This window comes from Dipodomys spectabilis, unplaced genomic scaffold (genome assembly GCF_019054845.1).
Source record: "Dipodomys spectabilis isolate Male_0828 unplaced genomic scaffold, ASM1905484v1 ptg000233l, whole genome shotgun sequence".
Taxonomy (NCBI): domain Eukaryota; kingdom Metazoa; phylum Chordata; class Mammalia; order Rodentia; family Heteromyidae; genus Dipodomys; species Dipodomys spectabilis.
Genome location: NW_024870910.1, coordinates 58,945 through 75,928, shown reverse-complemented (window position 1 = coordinate 75,928; position 16,984 = coordinate 58,945). Strand labels below are relative to the sequence as shown.

At 42.8% G+C, this 16,984-nt stretch overlaps 1 protein-coding gene across 1 annotated transcript in view; it reads right to left on the bottom strand.

The window, feature by feature from the left end:
- Window positions 1-3,795: 3,795 nt before the first annotated feature.
- The window catches only part of Trpm1 (transient receptor potential cation channel subfamily M member 1), a 47,846-nt gene continuing 34,657 nt past the window's right edge, over window positions 3,796-16,984 (bottom strand). Inside the window, 4 exon segments of the mRNA XM_042698500.1 lie at window positions 3,796-5,103; window positions 13,458-13,590; window positions 14,435-14,637; window positions 16,426-16,570. Coding sequence (XP_042554434.1) covers window positions 3,834-5,103; window positions 13,458-13,590; window positions 14,435-14,637; window positions 16,426-16,570 — 1,751 coding nt within the window. The 3' untranslated portion in view covers window positions 3,796-3,833.

Genomic DNA, 16,984 nt, shown 5'->3' with positions numbered 1-16,984 from the left:
CCCGGCGGGGTTCAGAGCTCCCCGCGCCGCGGCCCGGGCCCGCTCTGCGGCCCGCGCCGTCGGGCGGCCTGACGGGCGGAGACTCCGCCGAGCGCCCGCCCGGGCGGGGAGGAGCCGGGGGGCGCCGGGCCCATCCCCGGAAGGGGCTCGGCGCGCCCCGCCTCGGGAGACCGCACGCACGGCGCCGCCCTCCTCTTCAGCCGGGTTTTAGAGCCCGGAACCGAAGGGCCTCGGGGCACGGAACGCCGCCGCCGGGCCTTCAGCGAGGGTACCGCGGATGGCGGAGTCTGACAGCCATTTTGGAAACGCGGCCTTGGGCCGACGCGTCTACGGCGGCCTGCGAGGCTCACGGCGGCCTGCGCGCGGCGCTACGGAAGCTCGTAGGGGTCAGGAGGCCGCGGGCCGCCGTCTCGCTGGTCACCCAGCCCGGGCGGGCGTTGTTGTCCAAGTCGCTGGGGAGGAGCGTGGGGTCGGAGGAGAGGGGACTCTGGTGCCATCGACCCTTTTCCGAGATCCCGCACCTGGGGAAGGTGTTCCCTCACCACCCCATCTGTCGTCTGGCATGCGGGGCCCCAAGCTTGAGCTGAGGTCTCCAAGGTGATGAACCGAGGGGGAGAATTCCAAAGAGGAGCTTCAGCCTTCTCCAAACCTGTTGACCGGTCACCCGACCCGGCCCCCTGTCCCGAGAAGTCTGCACGAGGCCGGAAGGGTTTGGTGGTGGTTGTTTTATTACCAAAAGGAAGGTTTTAGGAATGAGATCCAAATACTGGATCAGATAGGAAGCAGGACGGATTCGTTTCAAAGAAGCAAGACACAAAAAGTGATACGCCTTTCTTTCCCCCCTAAATGAGTGTTAGAATTTATTTAATTTCAAAGACGACCCCCCCCCCCAAGCAATGATAGATCAGCCTTTTACAAACAAATAAATTCAGCCCAGTTCAGGGATTCCAATCTGACCATCAAAATCTGTCTTATTTTAGGATGTGAGAGTCAATCACATTTATGGATTACCGTGTTTCATCTCTGCCTGCATTAATGGACCATCCAGTCTCCCTCTCTCTATTTCCTCCCTTGCCAGTCCAGTGGTGGTGTAAGCTCCTGGGCCTCAGATGAGGAGCATTGATCATCTTTCTGAACATTTTCCATTTGTGATCACCACTCACTCAGTGGCTCACATTTGTCATCCTAGCTACTCAGGAGGCTAAGATCTGAGGATCATGGTTCAAGGCCAGCCCAGGCAGGAAAGTCCGTGAGACTCTTCAATTAACCACCAGAAAACCGGAAGTGGTGCTGTGGTTCAAAGTGGTAAAGGACTGGTCTTGAGCAAAAAAGCTTAGGGACAGCACCCGGCCCTGAGTTCAAGCCCCATGGCCACCCCCCCCCCCCCAAAAAAAAAAAAACAACTCTTGAGTGATATTCCAGCTCAGGGTCTAACTCTAACTTCCATTCTAGCCAGAGAAGTCTCCTTTCCACTCCTAATTATATAGTCAATGGTGAAAGTTGGTAGGGTGTCCACAAGACTTCCTAGACAGTGGCCCCACCCCAAATTCCTATAGGAGATCTAGTGATAGGACAGGAGCTTGTGTTGTGAATATTTGTTAGATAAAATGGAGTCACTTTTTGTGGGTATCAGTTACTAGGACTTGAATTCAGGGCCTTGTGCTCTTGCTTGCCTTTTTTTAACTCAAGTGCTCTGCCACTTGAGTGACAGCCTCTGCTCTGCACTGCTCTTTGCTGGCTAATTAGAGATGAGAGTCTCACAGACTTTTCTGCCTGAGTTGGCTTCAGACCTCAATCCTCAGATCTCAGTCTCCCAAGTAGCTAGAATTATAGGTGTGAGCTACCAGCATCCAGCTTTAAAAAAAAAAAAAAGGACTCACCAGCACTAAAATTAACCAACTGTCCATGAGAAAACAAGTGAGATTCTCAGTTCTTGGTTCCCAGAGCTGACATATAGAACCAAACCAAGGAATCAACTCTCCTAGTTTTAAGAATAATTTTAAGCTGGGCATCAGTGGCTCATACCTGAAATCCTAGCTACTCAAAAGGCTGAGATCTGAGAACTGAGGTTCAAAGCCAGCCCAGGCAGAAAAGTCCCCATGAGACTCTTATCTCCAATGAACTACTCAAAACCCAGAGGTAGAACTGTGGTTCAAGTGGTAGGTAGAGCACTAACCTTGAGCACAAAGAGGTTCAAGAATGGCACCCAGGCCCTGTTCAAGCCCCACGACTGACAAAAAAAAATTTTTTAAGAATAATTTTACTCCACAACTGATAAAACTACCAGTTCTGAGCTTAAGACTATATTCAGCCATCTTTGCTGTCCAGCTCCTGCAAGTCTGACAAGTGTCCAAGGAACTGTGTTTTATAGTATCTTACATAGACTTCTCTATCCAAATAAGACTCATTTCTTTGTTCACAGAGGCCACACTGGCCTGTGTGTTCCAGATTACAATCTTTATTCCCCAGTAAAAGTTTCTATATTGGAGATCTACCTGTATATTTTTTGCTTGGCTTTGACTTCAAGTTGAATCCTCACAGCTTATATCCTTACCCTTGGGCAGTCTCTGTTTTTAGCTATAATTTTGCACAATCACCTAGACAGAGGTACAGTGTGCATTTGCCAGAGGACAAAAAGAAAATGCATATTGGTACTTTATTTTTACACCTAATGAAAAATCTTCATCACCTATATTATTAAAGTAATTTGGCTTTCATTGCATACTTTTCCTCCATTGTGAAATTTTAAAGTAGAAACAGAAAATCCACGTGAGAACCTACATGGATGGCTCCTTTCCATTTCTTACTTTGTGCCCCTCCTAATTTTATCTTCATCTTCCCTTTTCTTTTTCTTTCACGTTTACTTTGTCTTTAAGTTCTCTTTCGTACATGGTTACTTTCAATCCTTAAGCCACTTGATGATGAGCTAAAAACGTTTCGTAGGCTATTTGGTGGCCCTCATGAATTAGGAACTCGGAGGCTGTATAGTAATTAACCAATTTACCTCCTTTGGCATATTTTCACTTTCATTCCTGCTCCAGCTAAGACCAACTCAGAAAGCCAACACTGGTGGCTCATACCTATAACCCTAGCTACTCAGAAGGCTGAGATCTGAGGATTGCCAGTCTAAGCAGAATAGTCCTTGAGACTCTTGTTTACAATTAACCACAAAGTCGAAGTAGAACAGTAGCCCAAGTGAGAGAGTACCAGCACCAAGTGAAAAAGCCAAGGGAATTATGAGGCCCTGACTTCAAGTCCCAGTACTGGCATAAAAGAAAGGAAAGAAAGAAAGATTAAAAACAATTTGGTTTATTAATGTATACTAACAACATATTACTTTAAGTGTAATGCATTAAAATTCAAGTCCAAGTTTCAAATGTCTTTTTTTTTTTTGTCCTGGGCTTTAACTCAGGGCTGGGACACTGTCCCTGAGCTCTTTTGTTCAAGGCTAGTGCTCATACCCAGAACCACTGGGATTTGAGCAGGGGGTAATATCAGGAGTTGGTGATGGTGGTGGTATTAGTAATGAGTAGTGATCAGAAATGGAGCCACATCTTGACTTCCAGTTTTCTGGTGCTTAATTGGAGATATGAGTCTCAGAGGCTTTCCAGGCTAGCTTTGATCTGTGGTCCTCAGATTTCAGTTCCTAGTAGAATTATAGGCATGAAGCACCAGCACACAGCTCCAATGTCTTTTAATTAAAGCATTTCCAGAAATTGATCATGTTTAGATTGCCACAATGACACCCATTTGTGACCTTCTGATCTTCCTTCCTTCCTTCCTTCATTTCTTCCTTCCTTCCTTCCTTCCTTCCTTCCTATCAGAATACAAACTTAGCAGTCAGTTTCAGTGGAAGTTTTCTCCTGCTTTATATTTCTTTCTTCCATGGTAACTGAAGACACAACTACTAAGTTACTCACACTGCTGGCATGTCCAGATCTATCTAGTTTCCCCTGAATGCACTTGACAGCCCTGGGATGGCCATGGAAACTTCTTGACCTTGGCGATGGGAATCCCAAAGTTTGTTGTGGCTTCACGGACAGTAAGTTCTCCTTTCCAGTTCTGTCTGTAGCAGGGAGGGCTACCGGAGAGATCGGAGGGACTCTTTGAGAAAAGCAATTGTCATCTTCCGTGTCTGTGGATTGCTCTCTTTGCTCAGCTTGAACTGCAGCCTCAGACACCCTACAAGGGATATCAGTGCTACGGGAACGGGTGATCTTCTGAACTTCATATTTCCATTCTGTTGTCCATTGCTGGACAGACGAGGGACAGGCTTGATCCATGATTGAACTGTACTCAGCACCCCAGTTGTGAAACCCACCAACCAGTCTTCTTCCCTCGGAATACACAAAGCTTCTGGATTTCATTGTTTTGTAAGCGTTGAGTGTGTCATCTGGGTAATAGCGTGCGATTTTGCTTTCTTCCGATGGATAGGAAATAGTGCCTTCTATCTTGGTTGTTTCCACTGTGAGCTGAGTATTCGGAAAATCTGATTTCTGTCCAGACATCACATCTGTTGCATTTAAACCAGAGGACATCATTTCCTCTACTTTAGTGTCGGCCTGCCTTTCATCATCTAGGGTTGAAATGCCGATGTCTGGTCCTAATTTGGGCTCTGAAGTGACTGTGGTGCCATCTACTTTACGTTGACTGTGAACTGGGGTTGCTGGGGGACTGGGGCCCGATGCAAAGTGCAGGCTAGTCTGCCTTTCTGGAGCTAGATGGACTTTAGGGTCCTTGTCCTCCTTCACCCGGAAGGAACAAGTTTTCTTCCGGAGGCCTGTCCCTGGAGGCACGGAGACAGAGGTGTCTTCAAACAGCAGTTCTTCCCCGTTGAAATGGTAGCGGTATAGGCTGTAGCCATCAGAGCTATTGATGCTACTTTGGCGGAGAAGGTAAGTGGCCTCACATTCGGAGGAAGCTCGGGACCTTGACTGGATCAGATCAGACCTGTCAATGCCCGCAAGATTTTCCAGAGCATTCACCATCCTGCTGGAGAGTTCTTCAAGTTGAGAAAGTCGAAGGTCGACAGTCTGTAGGGTCGTTTTCATAAAATTTTCTCTTTCATTGATTTCTTCCAATCTCATTGACATATTTTCAACTCTAATGAATTAAAAAGAAGAAGGGAGAGGGATAGATTTCATAAACTGAATATTAAAAATGAAAAGATAATGGTATAAATTCTCAAGATTTTGAGAATTGTAGAATTTGTTGGGCCTGTTTTTGTGGGTGCTTCCCCCCCCCCTTTCCTTCCTTCCCTCTCTCCCTCCCTACCTCCCCCCCCCCCCCCGTGAGTCCTGGGGCTTGAACTCAGGGACTGATCACTGTCCCTAAGCTCAGTAATAGCTCTCTACCACTTAAGCAATAGCTCCACTTTTGTCTTTTTTGGTAATTTATTGGAGATAAGAGTCTCATGGATTTTCCTGACCAGGCTGGCTTTGAACTGCAACCCTTGGATCACAGTCTACTGAGTAGCTAGGATTTATAGGTGTGAGACACCAGTACCAGGTGGAGTCTTTGTATCTCTTAATATAACTACTCAAATGACAAGAAGAGTATCAAGAAATAACACTATATATATGTGCATATATACATATCTCTCCATATGTGTATGTATATATATGTATATGTATATACTAGTCATTTTGCTAAAAGCCTTCACAAGTCATTTAATTTCCTGCAGAACACCAAAAACATTAAATTGTTCTTTATATGCAATTATGAAAATTGTTAGCAAAGATGAAGAACTTGGTAAATTATAAATGTCTAGTGGTAGATAATTTTTTAAGACATCAGATAATCAGGCAGGCAACTTATGAAACTCTAAGGTTGCTTGGACTGCAATCCACTGGATCAGACATTGCTTTTTACTTTAGTACGTACCAGGATGAATTCTGTCAACAGGTTCATGAAATTTAACTCTTTTAAGTAAGAGTCAGTGATGTATGCTAAGGATTTCAGATTGCCTTCTAAAAGTTGCAGTGGAAGCTGGGTGCTGGTAGCTCATGCTTTTGTATGCCTAGCTAATCAGGAGGCTGAGATATGAGGATAGAGCTTCAAAGCCAGCTAGAGCAGAAGAGTCTGGGAAACTCTTATCTCCAATTAACCACCAAAAAGCTAGAAGTAGAGGTGTACTCAAGTGTACACGCACGTGTGCACGCGCGCACACACACACACACACCAGTTGAATTTGTCTCAGGATAGGTGTGAGAATCATGGCTCCTAGTTGGGCAATGTAGGAGTCTGTCCTGGAAGGTTTCTTCCTGTATAAAGATAAACATCGGATGCCTTATGCTTTTGTTTGGTTTTCTCCCACCTTTCTTAAAGACATAGTCTCTGAAGTCCTTTGACTTGCATCACAATCCTTCACTAGGTCTTTGCAGTCTTTTCTACATACCCTTATCAACTCCTTATTTGCCTTGCTGCTTTCCTCTTGCCCATATAGGAGACTCTGCCTTCACATTTGGGCAGTATACTCCCTGTCTCTTCTCCAGAAAACTGGTCCTACAGTGTCCCAGAGTTGCTTTAGCTAGTGCCCACACCAACAGCTGCACTGTGATGCAATACAGGGTCCCAGTTTCTATTCTTAACACTTTCCTTGGGGTGGGAGGGAGGGGAGAACTATTTATGTGCCTCTGAGGAAACCACATCATCAGAACAGGAAGGGCCTGGTTTCCTAGAAGTTTGCCATGAGGGAGGACCAAAACTCGACATGGATACGAACTCTTGGCTTTACTTTTTTATTGTTGTTTTTTGTTTTTGTCGGTCATGGGGCTGTCGCTCTGGGCCTGAGTGCTGTCCCCCAGCTCTTCAGCTCAAGGCGAGTGCTCTACCACTTGAGCCACAGCGCCACTTCCGGTTTTCTGGTGGTTTATTGGAGATAGGAGTCTGATAGTCTTTCCTGCCCAGCTGGCTTTGAACGTCAATCCTCAGATCTCAGCCTCCTGAGTAGCTAGGATTACAGGCATGAAAAACTATTGCCCATTGAAATTTGAAAAACTTTCTTTTTCATTATCTTTAAGTGGTTGTACAAAGGAGTTGCCATTCATCATCATAGAAAAACTTTTCAACGTGAACTTCTGATTGCCTCTGAGGGAGACTGGCTGTTCTGAATTAAATCAAATGGCTTCTTAATCCCTTCAAATCTATTAACCTTGTGATTCCTTTTGTATTAAAACCACATGGCCTTTCTAACAGTTAAATCTGAGATCCTTTAACAAATGAGAGATAATACAGCTTTGTAAACTTTGGGGACATAAATAAGCTGGTAAAATAAACATCTTTCATCAAAAGTCTTTTTAAATTCTCAACCATTTTCCCCCCTATATTACCTCATTAAATAATAGCATCCCTGGCTACTTAGACATTTTAAAAAGCCCTGAAGTAAAGGCCCAGCACAATAAATAATAAATAAGTAAATAAAATTGACTTCCTCTTAAAGATGTGTTTTGAACCTGGGTACACCATGCCTATTGATGGACATTTCAGTTGTTTCTACTTGGGGAGAAGAACAAAAAGAGCTGCCCTGAACTTTCTACATCTTTTCTCTCTATCTCTTTTTTTTTCTTGGTGCCAGTCTTAGACCCTGGGCACTATCCCTGAGCTTTTTTTACTCAAGGCTAGCATGCTAACACTTGAGTTACATTCCATTTTCAGCTTTTTGGTGTTTAATTGGAGATAAGAGCCTCATGGACTTTGCTATCTGGCCTGGCTCCAAACCATAATCGTCAGATCTCAGCCTCCTGAGTAGCTAGGATGACAGGTGTGAGCCACTGGTGTCCAGCTCTACATAGGTTTTGTATGAACACAAATCATTATTTTTGTAGTAGGTTTTTATTACATACATTAAATTGGTCTTTAATTCATAGCAACAAGACTTTTGCTGAATAATACTTTTGAAAAGAGGAGGCCATTATCAACCAGTAGGATGCAGAACCATTCCTTCTCCATTCTTTGATACTAAAGGACTCTCTAGGGCTGGGAAGGTTGCTCAGTGGTAGAGTGCTTGCCTTGAATGCATAAGGCCCTGGGTTCCATTCTTCAGCACCACATAAACAGAAAAAGCTGGAAGTAGTGCTGTGGTTCAAGTGGTAGAGCGCTAGCCTTGAGCTGAAGAGCTGAGTGACAGCGCTCAGGCCCGAGTTCAAGCCCCATGACAAAGAAAGAAAAAAAAAAGAAAGAAAGAAGGAAAGAAAGGAAGGAAGGAAGGAAGGAGGACTCTATAAACTAACAAAATTACAAACTGGGCCCACATGAACCATTCTCTTGGTTTGTGAATAGAATCTTAAACACCACTTGATTTATCACATTGTATGCCACGTCTTTTAACTGCTTCAAGTGTATTCCTACTGAAGTCACGAAAGAGCTCAGAATTAATTTTTTAATTAGTTCATTCATGCATGATTAATCATTGCAGTGTTCCCCATTCCCTTCAGATTTTTCTCCTTTTTTGAGCTTAATATAAAGTGTCTGTTGGGCTCTTTGTTAAAAGGGTTTCCAACTGTTTCAAAACCTGGTGTGTGTGTGTGTGTGTGTGTGTGTGTGTGTGTGTGTGTGTGTGTGTGTGTGTGTGTGTGAATGAATGTGTATACACTTATTTTTTAAATTAAAAAAAGTGCAAGCTGGACACTGAAGATTCATGCCTATAATCCCAGCTACTCAAGGGCTGAGATCTGAGTATTGAGGTTCAAAGCCAGCCCATGCAGGAAAATCCATGAGACTCTTATTTCCAATTAACCAGTAAAAAGCCGGAAGTGGCTCAAGTTGTAGAGCACCAACCTTGAACAAAAAAACTCATCACAATAATGGTACCAAATTTACCAACTGATATTATATATTCTGAAATGCTTTTATTTCTTTTGTTTTGATCTTGAGGGGAAAAAATATCAAACAAGGCTGATTCTTATATGTTGTCAACTTGGTGGTTTCCTTTGAGATGTGCCTATGTTTGCATTGAGGATAAAATTGTTCCTGCAGCTTCTATTTGTTATATATCTATCACCGTTAATCCTTTATAAAACCAAAAATGGTCATGGGTATAGCATGACAGGATCGTAAGACTTATTTGAAACTATATACACAAAAGTACTCCAGAAGTGATAAATGTTATACACATGTCATCTGCCATCTGTGTGAAATAAGCTATCACCACAAATCTTCTCTATGTCTTAGCATATCTATTATTAAGGGTATTTGATTTTTAAGTGGTACCCATAAATCTTAATGTTTAACAAATGCTCATTCTTTATTAATGGACTCAAAAACAATCTTTTCCATTTCATGTAAATAATAAGAGATATACTATGGAACTTATGTACAATATGTAGAACTCTTGTAGTAATAACTTCTAAGAGATCACCTGCGCATGACATAACATTTATAGATTATTATCATCATTATTAAATGTAAACTCCAAATTCTTGTTTTCATGGTGAAACTCCTTAGGTATCTTTCCTAAGGCTAAGACTTAAACACTTGGGGTTCTATACTAAACCAGTTATTAAACTTTACTTTATGTGCATTCATCTTTTTATGAGAAATAATCACCCTGATCCTGCAAGGCATCTCATAAATTACATGGGAACATTTCTTTAATAATAGAGCTAAGTGCTCACATTAAAAAAAAAAAAAGCCTGATGTTTGAAGAAACCCATGTTTCAAGATCTGCTAGTATTCTGTACTTGAGTTCTAAGCGTATTCCTACCCTGTAATTTTATTCCAGATCCATGGATAATAAAGTTGTCTAATACACTCTAAAATTTACGTCTAGCTATTTAAATGTCCACATATTTCCTTATATTGGGCTGTCTTTTAAATGTCGTAATTATAGGGAAGATACCCAGGGATCAAACCTTGTACTGACATGAAGAGTTGTTTATGTACATATATATATATATGTACATAATATATATAGATATAGATATATGCATAGGTTTATATGGCATATGTTATATAATTATATATACAAATATAATCTATTCATATATCATGTATATATAATATGTATTATCTACAATGCTACTATATATACTATACAACTACATCTTTTTGATGCATTCTTAAGATGAGAGAGTGTTATAGGGTTGACTTTATTCAAAAAATGCATGGGAAGGATTTTCCAGAAAACACTACTTTCCCAATAGATGTAATTTTTTTTCTGTTAGAAGTGAGCCATTTTGCTCCATTATTGAATAGAAAAAACCCAGGCTTGAGTTCCAACCCTCTAACTAGCACTAACTAACTAACTAAATAAATGAGAGATAGATATGAGAGAGAGAGAGAGAAAGAGAGAGAGAGAGAGAGAGAGAGAGAGAGATAATACAAATGCCTAAAGTTAGGAACAAACAAGGAAATCTTCTTCCCTCTTTCCCTGCTCCGGCCTTGCTCCTCAGCTGGCTAGGATAACCTTTTCTCTGGCATTCACCTGTGAGTCAGCCCCACACGAGGTCAATAAAAGGAAACAGGGGCAAGAATGTGCTCCCATCCATCCTCGACATGGTAGCCAAGGGAAACAGGAAGTAGCATGTTTTATTACCCAGTATCCTTTCATTGCTATTACGCATGCACTAAGCCCCAAGAGAAAAATGCTATTTGGTAATGACCTGATAACCACATTCTTGGAGCTTTGGTCCAAGAATGGTAAAAATCCAAACAATGCTAGAGGAAAGGAGAGGAGGGGGGAGAGGCAGAGCCAGAACAAAACAAAGTCCAATGTCCATTGTAATAAGTAGCTATGATTAAATTCAAGTTAACTAACTAAAAAGTGGAAATTTTAGATTATCTACATGGAGTATCTTATACAGTAATACTTTAAAAAAATGTTTTAAAAGCTTAGCAATTACTGTTAGTCAATTAAGTGTCTCAAAGTTTCATTGAAAATGTACTTTATGGGTGGGAAGGGATAGGGGAGAATTATGGAAGCAATGACATTGATCAAGATCCATTGTACTCATAAATTAATTGGTGGGATTGAAACCCCTTTGTACAACTACTTCAAGATAATTTTTTAAATGTACTTTATTAACCCGAGTGCTGGTGGCTCATGCCCATAATCCTAGCTACTCAGGAGACTGAGATCTGAGGATCACAGCCAGCCCAGGCAGGAAATTCCATGAGATTCTTTTTTTTTTTTTTGGTCGTGGGACTTGAACTCTGGGCTTGGGCACTATCCCTGTGCTCTTCAGCTCAAGGCTAGCGCTCTACCGCTTGAGCCACAACACCACTTCAGGTTTTCAAGTGGTTAATTGGAGATAAGAGTCTCACAGACTTTTCTGCCCGGCTGGCTTTAAACTGTGATCCTCAGATCTCAGCCTCCTCAGTAGCTAGGATTACAGGCATGAGCCACCGGTGCCCGGTGCCGAGATTCTTATCTCCAATAAACCACCAGAAAACCAGAAGTGGCACTGTGGCCCAACTGGTAGAGCACTAGCCTTGAGCTGAAGAGCTGAGGGACAATGCCCAAGCCCAGAGTTCAAGCCCACAACTGACAAAAAATAATAAATAAATAAATAAATAAAATGTACTTTATTAAGGGCCCAAATGGGTGCACGTAAACATGAGTTTGGCTGGTTGAGTTTGTTTGGTTGGATGATGTCTGGGACAAGTAGCATGGAGACAATAGTCTGGATGTGTGATAGGGACTGCAAGTAAATCCTATTAGGCTCTTGATTGGAGGTTTCTTTTTGAAGTTCTACTGTGTTTATATTTGCCAAAATACTAACACACACACACACACACACACACACAAGTCTATCAGGAAACTTACTCTAAGTACCAGAATCTGCTTCAGACATGCCTCCTTCTGCTCATCTTTCTCCCCATGTTGTTAAAAATCAAGGATTGAGATCTTTAAACAAGCTTAAATTGGTTTAACTAAGTGGAAAGTGTTCTAAAACGTCTGTAATGCTAGGTACTCAGAAGGCTGAAATCTGAAGATTGGGCTTTGAAGCCAGCCCCGGGAGAAAAACCTAACCAGCTAACTGCTGAAAGTAGAGGTGTGGCTGAAATAGTAGGTCAGCCTTGAGTGAAAAAGTTAAGGGACAGAGTCTAGACCTTGAGTTCAAGCCCAGTACTGGCATGCATGCATGAACAACACACACACACACACACACACACAATCTGAATTTTTAAAATGTTAAGTAGTGAGGGTTTACTGTCCTATGCTTTGCTAAGTTACTCGTTCCTTGCTTAGGGTAGGGAAGTAGTATCAAGCTCTAAAGCTGTCGTTAAGTTCCCCCCTGGTCTACCTTCATTCACCCATCCATTGATTACTGCCCTCATGCATTCATTTCACTGGACATAATTAATCTCGTGTGTGTGTGTGTGTGTGTGTGTGTGTGTGTGTGTGTTGATCCTGGGCTTGAACTCAGGGCCTAGGCACTGTCCCTGAGCTATTTTGCTCAAGGCTAGCACTCAACCACTTGAGCCATAGCTCTGCTCCCAGCTTCTTGGTGGCTCATTGGAGATAAGAGTCTCACAGACCTTCCTTCCCCGGGTTGGCTTGGAACCTTGCTCCTCGTATCTCATCCTCCTGAGTAACTAGGATTACAGGCGTGAGCCACTGGCGCTCAGTCATTATTATGCTTCATCATGTGGCTTGTGCTGATTTTGCTGGAAACTGAAGATGTGAAGGTATCTGAAATGCAGATCCTGTCCTCAATGACGAAATCAGATCCCACCTCCCACTTCCTCTCTAACCATACCCCTGCCATGGAAGCACAGAAACTAGAGCCTTTACCTCTGCCCTGAGAAGCTGGGAAGGGTATTTCTTTTTTTTTGGGGGGGGGGGAGGGGGGTCTAGTCGTGGATCCTGAACTCTGGGCCTGGGCTCTGTCCCTCAGCTCTTCAGCTCAAGGCTAGCGCTCTACCACTTGAGCCACAGTGCCATTTCCGGCTTTTTTTTCTTTTTGCTTATGTGGTGCTGAGGAATTGAACCCAGGGCCTCAGGCATGCAAGGCAAGTGCTCTACCACTGAGCCACCTTCCCAGCCCCTGGGAAGGGTATTTCTGAGGAGTTGTTAAGCAGCTAGGCAGGATGAGGGGTCAGTCCAGGGAACACCGTGCTTGGCAAAGGCACAGCATGTTCCAGAGCAGGGAGAAAAGATGGCTTCCTCTAGCTCATTGTTCTCTCCATGAATACAGAACTTTCCAGTAAACACGGTACTGTGTGCCTCTACTTGAGGAGAAGCTGAAGGTGGCCAAGAACTGTCTAGGGTTTTGTGTTTTGTTTGTTTTGCCCTAATATTTTCAGTAAATGCTGTCCATCCCTTCTAGATGCCAAATACAATCCTGGCCTACAAACTTTTCTGTTGTATTGGGGTAAAAACTCACTAACACACAAAGGGTGAATAGGACTGAAGAGCACAGAGTGGATGTTGAGAAGAACTGTGGCCTCCCCCATTAGACTTGGGATCCAGGAGACTGCAAATCCTTGGGTCTAACAGGCTAGATAAAACCCACCTCTCACTGGTGACCCGGATGCGCTCATCGCTGGATGACTGCTGCTCATCCTCCTTCTCCCGGAAGTGCTCCTGCACGCATTGCTCCTCGAACTCATGCAGTCTCTTCAGCTCCTCATCACTAAGGAACAGCTCTGGGTAAAGGAAGAGATGTGGGTCACGTGATGAGACAGGCAGCTGAGGGAAGAATCCTTGGGAATTTCTCAGCCTTACTGTAACCCAGCTCCATACTGTATTGGGGTGGAGGGGGGAGAACGAGGGGAGGCAGGCAGTTCCCTGACCTCCAATTAGTAACCATCTCTCACACCCTCCAAGAGAGACTGCTGTCTGTAGCAACCATCTTTATAATGGAGCAAAATGGCTCACCTTCTAATAAAAAAAGATCTGTTGGGAAAGTAGTATTTTCTGGAAAATCTTTCCCATGTATTTTATGAATGAAGTCAACCCTAGAATAGTCTCTCATCTTGAGATGCAATAAAACATTTTCAAAGGAACAGTAGATATGCATAGAGATGTATATAGAAGAAATTCCTTCGTTCCTTCCTGCGTTCCTTCCTTTTTTTTCCCTACTGGTCCTGGGGCTTGAACTCAGGGCCTGAATACTCACTCAAGGCTGACACTCTACCACTTGAGCCACACCTTTACTTCCAGCTTTTTGGTGCTTCATTGGAAAAAAAAAAAGAGTCTCATGGACTTTTCCTTCCTGGGATGGCTTTGAACTATAATCCTTAGATCTCAGTCTCCTGAGTAGTTAGAATTACAGGCATGGGCCATGAGTGCTTGGCTAGAAGAGATGATTTTCAAGAACTCAATTTCTCATCTCCAGCAGGTGGCTTTCAGCAATAGTGCCAAATAAATGAACAAAACTAGAATAAAATCTACAAAAAACAAGAAGCACTGTGAAGAAGCACAGCAGTTGGAAGGGAGTGTGACTTTCACACAGGTCTATGGAGATAAAACGAAGAGTTGGACACATACTCAATCCACGATCCCGTTCCTCTTGGTCGCCTTCTCTTTTCTTCCTGCAGCGGCCGCTGAGACGCATAATGATGATGTAGATGTGGCTCAGAATGATCATCGGTGGGGGTAGGACAGGCCTGTCGTGAAATGTCATGATCAGCTGATATCGTTGGAACTTCCACACCTGATTGGATATTGACTTGACTTCAAAGAAGGTATTGCTTTAAAAAGAAGACATTTTTTTTAAAGTTGCTTATTTTCCTTTCTTTCTTTCTTTCTTTTTTTTTTGGTCCAGTCGTGGGGCCTGAACTCTGGGCCTGGGTGCTGTCCCTCAGCTCTTCAGCTCAGGGCTAGCGCTCTACCACTTAAGCCACAGTGCCACTTCCAGCTTTTTTCTTTTTGCTTATGTGATGCTGAGGAATCGAACCCAGAGCCTCATGCATGCAAGGCAAGCGCTCTACCACTGAGCCACCTTCCCAGCCCGCTTACTTTATATTGTAATTTGCCAGATCAATCAGTTACTCAGGTTGAAATAAAAATACATTGTCACTCAATACTGATTCCTTGATTACCTAATTTTTTTAAATTTACCAATGTGAATTATCTATGCTCAAGGACATTTTACTAATATAAATATAAATTAGGCATATTAAATTGATAGACACTGATGTTTAAAAAAAAAACAACCACCAAAGTGACCTTTACTAATTCATATGTTTGTATGAATTTATTTGATATATATAAGAGTCTGGGGGTGTCGCTGAGCTGCTTTTACTGGAGTCTAGCATTCTAACACTTTGAGTCACAGATCCACTTCCAGTTTTCTGGTGCTTAATTGGAGATAAGAGTCTCACAGACTTTGCCGCCCAGGATGGCTTTGAACCATGATCCTCAGATCTCAGCCGCTCACATAGCTAGGATTACAAACACAAGTCACTGGTGCCTGGCCAATTTCGTATTTCTATGAAGGGAATTCTTGCTCTTGTATTTTTCATATTAGAAGCTAAAAAACGTTCTCAACATTTATTAAGCATTATCAACATAGTTAATGCATCAGGCCAAATGGATAAGTTATGAATTAAGCCTGATTTTCTAATTTAAGTCTATTTGTTTGGCTTATGCTATGATTCCAAAAGTGATAAGATATTTTCCATAGTATTATAATAATTGTAACAGCTTATGAAATTAACATTGCTTTTGTGCCTCTGATAATGAAAAATAAACGCACAACTTGATCAAAACTTCTTTACACCGGGAGCCTTCAGCTTAATAAAATATTTTCATTAGATTACAAGATACACTAAGTACTAAAATACAAACCAAGATTAAATTTAAATGTACTTAAGTGTTGACTCATGAGTTGCTAATACATTAACACTGATTAAATTTGGGCGGAAAAAAAACCCAAACGACTGTAAAAATTCAATCCATTTAAAAGCTTGGTTCGGCACCAGTGGCTCACTCTTGTTATCCTAGCTACTTAGGAGGCTGAGATCTGAAGATTGTGGTTCAAAGTCATCCCCGGGGGCTGGGAAGGTGGCTCAGTGGTAGAGCGCTTGTCTTGCATGCTTGAGGCCCTGGGTTTGATTCCTCAGCACCACATAAGAAAAAAGCCGGAAGTGGCACTGTGGCTCAAGTGGTAGAGCGCTTGCCTTGAGCTGAAGAGCTGAGGGACAGCGCCCAGGCCCAGAGTTCAGGCCCCACAACCGGACCAAAAAAATAAATAAATAAAACAAAGTCATCCCTGGCAGCAAAGTTCTTAAGACTCCTATCTCCAATTAACCAGCAAAAACCCGGAAGTGTGGCTAGAGCAGTATAGTACCAGCTAAGGGATGGTGCTTAGGCCATCTCTTGATGAGTGAATCTGAAGTCTCAGTACTGGCATAAACATAAGTAAGTACCATAAGAGCGCTAGTGAGGCTCTCTACAAACATACACCGTGTGAGATTTTGCTGAGATCTCAACGGAAAAAAAAAATCTGTCGCATAGTTAACAAAAAGGACACGTACTTGAAAACAGCAATCAGCAGGTTGACAAGCAGGATGTTTGCCACTAGCAGGTAGCAGGCCATGAGGACAGGAGTAAGCCAAGCACCCGGGATGCAAGGAGGCAGACGCTTGCCCTCTTCATCATAGAGGTTTTCACCACAAGGAGCTGAAAGAAAAGCTTGTCTGCCTGTGCTTGTTTTTAAAACAACATGCAATCACTATAAATAATCTGCTAAATGTCTTATGAAAGAACTTATTTTTCCCCTTTTTTGGGGGGACAGGGGCAGGGTTTAAACTCAGAGCCTTGAGCTTGCTTGGCTTTCATGCCCATAGGCAGTACTCTACCACTTGAGCCACGCCTCCAGCCTGTTTTTCTGTTGTTGGTTCATTGGAGATAGGAGTCTCCGATTTGTGTGCCCAGCTTGAGTTCAAAGGGAAAGTCTCCACATCTCAGCCTCCCGAGTAGCTGGGGTTACAGGTGTAAATCACTGATGCCTGGCTCCTATTTCTATTTTGATGTGATTTTTTTTTGTCTCATAAACATTAATTTCCCCAGCAAAAAAAAAAATTAATCCATATA